At 37.9% G+C, this 12,460-nt stretch overlaps 1 protein-coding gene across 1 annotated transcript in view; it reads right to left on the bottom strand.

Moving 5' to 3' along the window:
• Positions 1-12,460, bottom strand: part of myo1d (myosin 1D) — a 59,335-nt gene that overhangs the window by 8,672 nt on the left and 38,203 nt on the right. Inside the window, exons 18-21 of the mRNA XM_060858732.1 lie at positions 12,040-12,178; positions 11,822-11,926; positions 11,610-11,723; positions 7,347-7,501 (exon numbers count right to left, since the gene is read on the bottom strand). Coding sequence (XP_060714715.1) covers positions 7,347-7,501; positions 11,610-11,723; positions 11,822-11,926; positions 12,040-12,178 — 513 coding nt within the window. The remainder of the gene's footprint in view (positions 1-7,346; positions 7,502-11,609; positions 11,724-11,821; positions 11,927-12,039; positions 12,179-12,460) is intronic.

Genomic DNA, 12,460 nt, shown 5'->3' with positions numbered 1-12,460 from the left:
CGGCTCTGTGTTTCTGTCAGTGGCTGGTTTGCATGCAGGGCATTAGGGAGAAAGAAACAGAGGTATGTTGATGAGGGGGTTAGAGAAAGTAGGTCATACTGATACACTCATATATACATGTGATAAACCTGCTGCACCAGTGCTTTAACAAGTGCCTGCTCCACACACACACAAACAAAAAAATAAAAAGGGGTCACTGCATGTGTAGAAGGATTCACCTACATGCTATCAACCACAGATATTGAATGTAACAGACCAAGATCTTGATACTGTAAGATCAGCTTGATGCATGGAATACCACTCTGACCTAAATCAAGCTTTGTAGGAATTAACAGCAGCATAGCAGCATAAACACAACTGACCGTTCAAACACATATTTACATTAAGCCATTTGCAATTAATTAATCATATGAAAACTGAATTATTTAAAGACAACACACACACAAGATGTGCCATTAGCATTCTTTGCCTGGATAGCTTACTAATGGACTAATATCGGCTATGGGTTGCTATGGGAACTGCATCTGCAGAAGAGAGGGAGAGGTGGGGTGAGAGCGTGAAAGAGAGGAGGAGGGTGTGAGGTAGAGGAAGAAACCAGGCAAGGAGAAGAGGGAGAACGGGGGAGGGGTGGTAAGATGGATGTGGATAAAGGAAGTGAGTAAAAGAAGGAGGGGAGCATGGAGAGAGAATGAGAAAGACAAGGGAAGAAGAAGCATAACAAGGAGCATAACTCTTTGGAGTTTGTATTTGGGATTCAGCACAAAGAATGACCTTGCTGAAGGAGACCTGGGCTTAGGCCAGCATGCTGATGACACACTTTTACTGGCACACATGCACACGTGCGCACATATGCACACACACACACACACACAGATCACATTACAGGAGTCATGGTTACACGCACATACACCATCACTGTAGAACATAACACTGCATCACCTCCGAAGGTGCCATGGATAGAAATGTTAAAAAAATTACATGCCTTCTAAGTTAGCCATTTCCCATAATCTCTGCTCTGAAAGGAAAAAACAATGCCAGGCTTATACTTTTTACGAAACTATTTTTGACTTTTACACTGCTGAGAAATTTCCTGCTCTTTGTAACAGAATGGTAAATCATATAATAATACAGAAATTAAGCTATTGCACACATCCACATGCTACAATGAAACATAAGCAGTGGAAACAGTGTAATGTAAGGCAAGTTGAAATCATGAGCAAACCTGCAGAAACTATTTCTATTTGCATTATGTACTACTCTAGACTACTGATGATTATATTGTATAGTTTGCAGGATTTTAGCATGATTACCATGGCAAGCAAAATATGAACTGAACAAATGTCTTATGTAATATTGCTACAGAGTAAATATTCTTGAAAATGAGCTAACAGTATGGATTTGAGATATTGTTTATGACAAATTACTTAGTATAAAAGTATTTACTTTGCATGAGTTCTTCCTTCCAATCACTCCTACTGCTGTTGCTCCTAAAAGTTACAAAGCTATGAAGCAGGGTTTGCGAGCTACCAGGATTCTGTGAAACAGATACAGTATATAATGTTTCTCTTAGTTCTTATTCTTATTTCTTAGTTCATCATCCAGTTGTACTGTCCTACAACAGACTAAAGGGTTCGAACTAGGCTAATAATGTTATTAAAAAAAAGAAGAAAAAGATAGTGTGTCGAATCATGGGAGATGGCAACCCCACAGCAGTGGTAGAATTGGCTCAAAAGCAAGATTATTCTTGACTCTTTATTAAAAGTACTACTAGCTAAAGGCTTCTACGCTAAATACTTTTAGCTAATGTCTGGTAAGAATTGTTTGTGTGACCAACCACTAATTAATGACTCGATGGTTTCTATGCTAACCTGTAAAATGTCAGAGGGCATATTGGGCACTTACTGGGCATATTGGGCATTTACTGGGCATATTGGGCACTTCTGAAGTGGTAAAATAAAAGACATACAAGCACACCGTTAGCTTCTACTCACATTTCTTCATTCAGGAGTTTTAAGCAGATATAGCATGGTATAAAAGGATGCATAAAAGGAGGGGGGGGGGCATAAAGCAGAGTAATAACTGTATTAAACATGATCAAAGACTGGGTGGAGAGAAATAAAGAGCAATGAAGCATGAATCAGTCAAGTAAACGATGAGAGAGACACTGGCACTGCAGAGGGAGAGACTGGGATATAATAGTGTCCTAGAGTGTGAGGTGGGGCAGAAACAGACACCAGGACTGGTGCACCACATCCGTAAACATGTATATTTGATGTCACATACAGTTACTGTAATTATTTTTCTTGCCAGCAATCCAGATTTACTGAACAGGTACTTATGTTACAACTGGTCAATTCAAATCATCACAGAGATCTCCAAACACATTCACAATACAAACACACTAAATAAAACCTTTTTAAATTTCTATTTTATTGGTAATAATGGAGAATTGTCCATTTGATAACCACATGCCTAGAAGCACCTTATTTAACCGGTTTATAACACCTGACTCAGAAATAGACTGAGGTGTGGCTTCTGCTTGGTTGAAATGAAAACAAACACATGTCACCATCAAGACCCTATGAAATTGACACAGTAGGTAGAACTACTACCACACAGCTCCAGGCTTTAGGGTTCAAGTCCAAGCTCTGGGTTCTGTTTGTATAGAGAATTACATTTTCTCCTTGTGTGGATATTGTCTGGGTTCACCATTTTTATTTAACCGCCAAAAAAAAATCCTGAAATTGCTGTAAATAATTGTGTAGAATTGTGTATGTATATGTGAGAGTGCCCCCTGTTGGACTGCCAGGACTTTCATTCAGGGTGTATTCCTTCCTCTCATGCAGTTCCCTAGGTTTGCTCTGGATCAACTACAATCCAGACCAGGATGAAGCAGTAAATGAAGCTGAATAAATGAACAAACAACGATTGCAGTTAAAATCTCATTGCTGTTGGTGTGGACATGTATAGCTCATGACACTGTAATTGGAAAGCTGGGTTTTTTCTTCATATAACTACTTAGCCAGAGTGTCTGAGGTTGAGATGACCCATATGATGACTTGCTGGCTGGGAGATTTAGTATTTGACACATTTTTGAATTCTTAGGTCACCCAAAAACACACAAAAAAAATTGTCTGGAAAGCTAATAACATGAGTCATGATTTTACATAAAAAAGTGTTACAATAATACTGTGCTAATGAATTCCTGCGGTAAATTGGCTTCATTACAAGCCTTTAGACTTGTGCCAGATATCAATGGAGATGGGAATCTCATTCAGATGTCTGAGCGTGGGAGCTAAATCCAAAGAGTTTTGTGAACAGCCCGATTTAATCACACACTTAAACAGATTCAACACAGTTGGTATCTCACAGCAAGATTTTCTCACTCTGGAAAAAGTTGCAGAGGTAAACAGTATAGTTGAAAAACTTTACTGACTGCAGCAACACAGTCAAAAGAGTTTCACCTCAGCTCACAAGTCAAGATTTCAAGTTGACAGAATAGTCTACAGTTTCCAATATTTTTTACTTAGTAATAGCTGACAGGTTACTCAAGTCTTTCATGAATAATGCAGTTACGGTGTGTGTGTATGTGTGTGTGTGTGTGTGTGTGCAAGAAGTGAGTACAAGAAAGCTGCAGTACATCCTTCATAGTGCACATCTCAATGCTAAGCATCTAGCTAAACATAGAGCTGCCGCAGCAATAAATATTTTATTTCTACATGGAGGAAGTGAAGAGAAAGAGAAGGAAGTGTGTGCAGGAGAGAGAAAAAGTAAGGATGAGAGAGCTAGATTGTGGCAAAAATATAATACGCTATTTTTGTAAAGAGCAGGGAGTGCTATCAGAGATGACAGTGTGGTATCACCAGAGATAAGAGGGTTATGTTCTCACACGGTCTTTCATTCAGACGATCTGGGTTAGATAACACGCTTTGGCATCTATTCATCGAACACAATTCTGCTTGCAGTTATTCTGCATTTAGTTAACTCAGCACCAAATCAAAGACTGTGCACTCAGATACAATCCACTGTTTAAGAGTTTAAGAGAATCAGCATTCATTCCACAGGCCTACAATTAATCCTGGTATGAGAAGAAAACTAGGTTAGAGAACAGAAAGCATACATATCACATACATAGGAGCGGGGCAGTGCGTGCTACAGGGACAGAGGACGTAGGGGCTTTGCTAAATAGGCTGAGGCTGCTGTGATGATAGTGAAGGAGAGCTAAAGGTTAATTATGTATCTACAGGGAGAAGTGTGTAGTCTCTGAACAGAGTCTTTTGCTCAGCACATGTATCATCATTACTCCAATAGACACCACCACAGAGAGGGCATCTTACTACAGGTCATTAGCACAGAGGTGTTATGAAGGTGTTTTCCACACTGGACACATTCAATCTGTGTTTAAGTCTCCAGTTAAGACCACAGTAAATGGGAGCAAAAAGAGGAGATAAATCCATGGAGATATGCACTTACTAAGAAACAAAATATACAAGGTTCAGTGAATTGACTATCATTGGACATAGAGCCAGAAGTACTGCCAGTATTATTTAAATAAATACTTTAGATAAATGCTAACCTGCCAGTTTATTAGATACCTTACCTATGCCTTGGTCAAAAATGATGAGAGAGAATAAAACGGGTCAGACAAGAACTGAGAGCCCACCAAAAGTGTTTCTGAAGGTATTCACAGAAACGAAACACTTGTATTCGAATCAGCACCTAAATTCACACTAGCTGTTTTTAACACCTCCGGCAATCACATTCAGTCCTTTGGTTTTTATCACCTATATGTCTTCACTGGGAGCTGTTAGAAAGAAAGAAAAAAAAACAACCCTATAATGTGCAACCCTATAAGCTGCAATAACTTTTATATCTGGATATGGCACAATATCTTGACTTTATTCTGAATAAACAATTGATGTATAGAATGAAATGACAGTTTGTGCAACAGCTTTATAAAATGTTTGGATCAGTTTCTGGGGACAGAATCAGACAATAACATTTTTTTTCCTGTGGACATTTCCATCTCTTTTTTTTTTCCCCCTTGTGGACATTTCTTTTCTGGCACCAAGGTGGTGGAATGAACTTCCTCTAAATGAGCTGAGTCACTGACTATCTTCAAATAATGGGTGAAGACCTATGGGTGGATGTTCCTGAAACACTTAAACTACACTTTTTTCCCCTGTTTGTTTATGTATACATATATATAAATGAAATAAAAAGAACAGAGTTTTAGGTTGATGGTATACTAAGTCTGCAACCTGGTGAACCAGCGTTAATGTATTCATCAATAGAGACTTAAGACACATACAGACACTTACATACATTGTTCTAGATAAGGGCGTCTGCCAAATGCCATACATTTAAAATGTAAATGTCCATCTTCAGATATTCCAGACTGTGTTTAAGGTTGTTTCAGAGGTCAGGGTCAGCCATGATACACGAGGAACTAGAATAGAGAGAGTGAGAGCCCTTGCTCTACGGTCGGTGGCAGCAGTAAGGGACAGGTAGAATGGGGCTTTTAATCAGTACGCCACAGAATTATCCACTGATCCACAACATTTGATCAGGTTCACTAAGCATATATGCACATTTCTGTGTGTAATGAAAAGCTATGACCATACAACCGTTACTGATCAGATACTGGGTTTAATAAACATGGTGTACAATCACTGCCAGTGCAGTAGAGGTTTATAGCTGTATATAATATATACGATAATTTAACCTATATCTAAGAGATATTCTACTATTTTAAAGCTCTAAATATTCTTGTTCTATAAGTAAATAATGTTGCTCATTTTAATAATAAATTTCTAGGAATAATCAAAATTATCTGCCTTTAAAATAAGATAATTTACAGTTTAGAAATCATATATTTGGTTAATTGTAATCTTATAATGATTCAAGATGACTACGATTCAAGATATTATTTGCCAAGATATATTTTTTGCATTGTGAATGTTCTTAGTATGATTTCTGAAATAATTTAAAATACTCATTTCCTGACCTTCTGTTTTCTGACAATTAAACAGTGCATAACACAGTGTAGGGAAAAACTGCAAAGTGATGCCAGGATCATTTGGTTAATCTTTATGTTTACACACAGTGCTGCAATATTATGTTCATATGAGGTGACATAAAGGACAAAGAGTATTAAGCTTTTGTTTTTTTTTTCCTATTTGTGTGTTTGTGCATGAGTGCATTTAAGCAGATTTTTGACCTCATACACATCACTGTGTCCTAAAGTGTCCTGTGAGCTGATGTTCCCCTCCATCACACACACACACACACACACACACACGTTTGTGACCTTTCTCTGAAATAACTATTAATACAGCTAATTAATACTAAACCTAGCATTTACTTTAACCTCAGTAACCAAACAGAACTCTTTGGTCTCATAGGGACAGGCCAAATAATCCCACAAGGACAAAACTATGAGATATTAGAATTCCCGAGGGTCCATTTGGAACAAGCATATAAATAAATGTCCACTAGAAGTGTAATGCAAAGCTATGTTCTGTATTTAGTGCAGATAATATTCACATCTTTATTTAAATTTAAAAGCCGAAGATTAAAGAGTGGCCTAAACAGACTGATTTCTTAATTAAATATGAACCCTACCACACAGCACAGAGCTAGTCTTTCAGCACGGTGTGTGAATTTTAGCTCTGACTACCTCATTCTCACTCAAATTCTTAGCTGGGCAAAATATTGCTTTTTAATCCAGTTTACACAAATATGACTGCCCTATTTTCCAAAATATAATCAATCTAGTGACGGAATGTAATCCACTTCTGCCCTGAGCTAGCAAATAGCATGGAAGAATAAATGCTTGTAAATACATCATAAAGCAACTCATGCTCATATTAATAAATGTGCTCGTTCTTTGTCCTGCAAGTTTCTTATCACTTGCATGAAAGTGTGACTTTTCTTGCATTCCTAGGATCCATGTCTCAGATTTATCAAGCTGTCATTCAAGAAAAGAAAGAAAAGCATCATTCAGGACAGTGTATTTATATTTTCTGATATCTCTGATTGTCTATCTTGCCAAAAGCAAAGAAAAGCATAGGAAAAAAATAATAAATAAAATAAATAAATAAATAAATAAAATTCATGTCACACTCCCCCTCACAATGCCTCAGTTGAGTGCAGTTCTAATCCCTGTCTCAATAAACACTGTGGCATTTATACTGTAATATTTCTCTGTAAACCACATGAATCATAATTCACTTCAGTGTGCTGCATATCAGTGAGAATGTGTATGTGAGGATGCCACGGCTGTTTAAAGAGGCTGAGAAGCTGATACGTGTGCCAACAAACACTGGCTTTGCCCAAACAAGTACCTTTTGAAATGGCTGAGCAAGGTGCCAACCAGCTCTCCGATGCGGCTCTCGCCCGCTGGCACCATGCCCTGCAGACACACAATCAGGTCCCGGTTGTCCTTGGTGTGGAAGACCACCAGCTGATCCTTCCCCGGGGACACACTCAGACCTGTCACCTGGGAAAACAAGAGCAGGGAGAGAGGGAAGGAGGGTGAAAACAGTGTACAGTCTAATGAGCACTGTTGTGGTTTTCCCTGAATGTGGAAGTGCAGGCCCAGCTTTCTGGAGTCACACTCATTATGAACACACACAAGACCTGAGAACAACAGAGTACTCCTGGGATTTTTCACCTGCACATGGTGGTGGTTATAGATGATTACTGCAGACAACAATTTTGACGTTATTACCTTATGCTTGAGAAAAAAATGGAAAACTGGTTATTAAAAGCTCACATACAATGTCCAGTTATTAAATGTTCCAATATGCAAACATATCAGAAAAATTCAGCACTGTTTGCATGTACACTTCTTGCGTGTCTTTTATTATACTTAACATTATTTATTTTCATTATAAATATGTTCATATTTATATATGAATATAAAATACATTTATATTTTCATTGCAAATGCTTTTAGACTTTCATTACAAGCATGCTTTAAACAATCACATTCTATTCATGTCTCAGTACGTTTATACTGACTTTTATGACATTTGGCAAGACGCCCTTATCCAGAATGATGCATAAAAGTGCTTTTAAGTCTCTATCGATGAATACAATAACACTGGTTCACTAGGTTACAGACTTATGATACCATCAACCTAAAACTCTGTTCAGGTTTTTTTTTTAAATATACACATACAACAACCAGAGAAAAAGTGCAAGTTTAAGTGTTTCAGGAAAATGTAGGTTTTCACCCGTCGTTTGAAGACAGCCAGTGACTCAGCTCATCTAGAGGAAGTTCATTCCACCACCTCGGTGCCAGAACAGAGTAGTCTTGATGTATACCTACGTCTTACCCTGAGAGACGGTGGGACCAGTCGAGCAGTGCTGGTAGATCAGATGGAGTGAGGTGCAGTGCAAGGAGTGATGAGGGCTTTGAGATAAGAGGGAACTGGTCCATTTTTGGCTTTGTGGACAAGCATCAGTGTTTTGAATCTAATGCGTGCAGCTACCGGAAGCCAGTGGAGGGATTGCAGGAGCGGGGTGGTATGGGATAACTTCAGCAGGTTGAGAACAAGCCTTGCATCTGCATTTTGGATCATTTGCAGATGACAAATTGCAATCCTAGTTAGACCTGCCAGCAGTGGGTTACAGTATTCCAGTCTTGAAATGACAAGAGACTGAACAAGTACTATGTCAATATGTCAGAAATGAGTAACAAATGCTTAAAATAGAGATCTTCATTAACGCCATTAAAGTTATTCATCGTAATGTACATTATTACACAATAGCTACCAGAAATAATTCAGTAAAAACAGAGCAGTCTTGCCATATGTAATCTAATCTCTCTTAATCATAGAATTTGTAAGTGTTGTGTAGTGAAATGTATCGCAATATACATTTTGAGACGATGGCCGGTGTGAAGCTAGGTTAGTGTTTGGTTCAAGTTGAAGTGTTTAGCATACTTCATGGTAACCTTGCTCTGCAATGTCTCTTAAATTTAGTGCGAGACCTTGAGAATAAGCCCAGGTTTCTTTCTTAGACAATTTACAAAGACTAAGAAAGCAGGAACACCACACCATGATCTGAACACCATTTTTCCTCTCTTTCAGCTGAGATGATGCAGTTTGACGATATCAAACAGAGCGGTCGATATGCAAGGTGTTTGTTTAATTTTTTTTTTACAGATTTTATATATATATATATATATATATATATATATATATATATATATATATATATATATATATAAAAAACCCACTTTTTCACATGAGCATTATGTATATTATGTGTGTGTGTGTATGTGTATATATATATATATATATATATATATATATATATATATATATATATATATATATATATATATATACACATACACACACACACACATAATATACATAATGCTCATGTGAAAAAGTGGGGTTTTTTTTTACAGATTTTCAATGGATTCATTATATACTGGATATCAAACAAGGCAATTCCAAGCAAATGTTATGGGGCAGTGAGGAGCGGGAAGAACTGCTGAGTAGCCTGCACTATTCTTGTCCTGTGCTGCCAGTAAAAAGTATCGCAGTAATGGCAGTAGAGTTCAGCAACCTCACTTGCCCTCCCTTGTCCATTCTTGAGAAAAAGTGTTACGTAACAATTGACTCGCTCTGTCTTTCTTACTGTGTGTTTATAACAGAGAAAGAATGAGAGAGCGAGAGAGAGAATAAGAGAGAGCGCCAAGATTCTAAATCTATCGAATCATTTTAAACTCAACTCCTTTAGCTTATCTATAATCTATTTTCCATCATCAGCATCATCATCATTATTTCTAAAAATGACCTCGACTCATAAACACACATTCATCAGCTCCATCACTTGATGTTTATGATCTTTCCAAATGAAGCAACCGATAAACTAGGAAGCAAAAAAATCGAAGAGATTAGCAGAAGCTTTAATAAACAAATAAGTCAAACAAAGGGTGGAAGAAAAGACAAAGAGACAGCTTTAAGAAAGAGCAGAAGGAAAACACAGAGGAGGCAAATCTGTGCACATGCCTAAACGCTACCAGACGTCAGCTGACTTCTTTTCCCACTCCGTCGTCATGACAACCCCATCTCCTGGGATGTTGGCATGACAACAGCAGAGAGGAAAAACGGATGGAGAGGAACAGCGTGGAATGCTGTAGGGTGAGGGGCAAGGGATGAACTACAGTCAAGGATGATTTTAATATTGCGATGGGTTTTCTTTTATATATATTTCGTAATATAATACGGAGTCAGGGACCCTGATTTCTTAAGCATCACAAATCACCATAAATCATCCTAAAACACCACTACCATGATAGCATCATTACACAGAGCCATGGTCCTCAGTAGAGCATTAAATAAATATGGGTTCAGGAAATGGTTAGTTGGGGCAGAAGTTTTCCCTATTCAGGAACCATTAAGTGATTCTCTCCTTCAACTAATCTTCAGTTTAATTAAACAGCAGCCATATGCACATATCCTGCTAAATACGGTGGTTAATGGATCCACTGTAATACCATTAAATCAACTTGACTGCTGATTATTTACTCATTCTTTGTTAAATCCATTTAATTCCAATAAATCAATCGATCAAATCAAAAATAGTGGAATTTGCAATAATTTGCAATTATACAATTTGTTTCTCCATTCAGAGAGATAACCAGGTCTGGTGAATATTTTTGTTATGTAGGCTTTTGTCTACAGGACGTAAGGTCGAATACACAGCCTGTAGACATACTCTCTGATAAGAGCATGAGCCAAACCCCCCCTTCTTCACAGAGCGCTCAGTATTATAGAGCTCTGCAAGAAACATGGCCTGGAGCCCAATGCAGCTCTGAAACAGCCAACCACACCAATAGCTACAGACGGATTAGAAGAGCACTCTCCCTATTTCTCTTCAGCTGTAACTCAGGACATCACACCTGACTGGAGCTGATGAGATGATGTCTTTTGTTTCAAAGTAGCTGCAATGTGGAGGTTAACCGACCAGGTTTAAGCCTGTTAATGACGACTAATCTGCAAGACAGGCGAGGTTGTTCAACTTGAGCGATGCTCAAAGCATGACGGACAATTTAATAAAGCCCAAAGCACAACAATTCTAATCTAAACTTTTTCAAAACTGTTGTACCTTACGTAAAATAAGACAAAAACAGACACGATGCAGCAACAAAATCTGGATCAATGTAAGGAAAATTATTCAACACTGTCAAAGCAGTTATTGATATCCTTTTTTTCCACTCTCAAAAAAAATGCAGCTTTTAATGTTATTAGGAAAAACACAAAGCATAAAATCCTTTCTGTCCTGAAGACATTCTAATGGTTAAATTTGACTCAAGTGAAACATTTCGGATTGGGCCTGAAATACCTTGAATTTGTGCTCAATGAAATCATTTGGGATTAATAGTGAATTAAAGGGTTTCAAATCATTGTAATGTATCAGTATGTGTATAAGATTATCTGAGAAATGGATTAACTCCATGTATAATACATGTGTGGGTGTAAATACAGATATCTGGATTTTAACCAATACAGCTTTCCAGTTTAAACCCAAGTGTAAAATAAGCACTGAGTACAATAAATGGGAAGCGGTGGTAAGGAGACACATACGTTGTACAGTGGGATGCTCTTCATGGGCTTGTACTGTTTCAGAGGGTCCATCTTGTAGAGGTGACGATCAGTGATCAGCACTGCTCGGTTCTCTGCCTTATTAAAGTGGTTGATCTACAGAAGCAGAATTAACATTTATTAAAAATTATATAAGAACCAAGGAAAGACATCTAGTACACATTCAAATATGTGACGTAAAAGGTGTGTTGTACCTTGCGAACATTGCAGGAGAAGAGGACTCTCATAAACTTGTCTTTCCTCTGCAGGTCACTGGACACCAAAGTGAAGGAAGATGCTGAATCAGGACTATCCCGCTTCTGAGTATCAACATGCAGTGAAAGAGAGGAAACAAAACTTTTACGCAATTCAATTCATGTGTTGTTCTATTAAACTAGACTGTATTAAATTCCTTTATCAATCTAACACTGACCATGTAATTGCCCTCCCAGGCTCTCTGCAGGCCGAGGTCTGCCCTCTGACCCTTTAGGCACTCCAGAGTTGCCACTTTAGCCCTGACCTGTAACATCTCCTCTGGAGACAGTTTTTTAATGATGGTCCATGCCCACCACCTTCACCGCAAACACACAAAAATAAACAAAACATTTCACTTTCAACAGATCTATATATTAGTATCCTTCAGAAAAAAAATTGTCTGAAAGAAATCATGCTCATGAAAGCTTTCTCTAACAAACAGGTGGCAAAATCATCGCCGCTAAATAAAAAACAAACAAGCTCTGTCATTTGTAATCTTCATTTGTGGCCTTTAAAGTGTTGTGACCCAAGCTAACTCAGCCTTGTTAAACATTACAGAAAGTGACGTTATCCAGATGAAGCTTCAGCAAGCATTAGCT

Source organism: Tachysurus vachellii, chromosome 2 (assembly GCF_030014155.1).
Source record: "Tachysurus vachellii isolate PV-2020 chromosome 2, HZAU_Pvac_v1, whole genome shotgun sequence".
NCBI lineage: Eukaryota > Metazoa > Chordata > Actinopteri > Siluriformes > Bagridae > Tachysurus > Tachysurus vachellii.
This window is presented reverse-complemented; position numbering and strand designations above follow the sequence as displayed.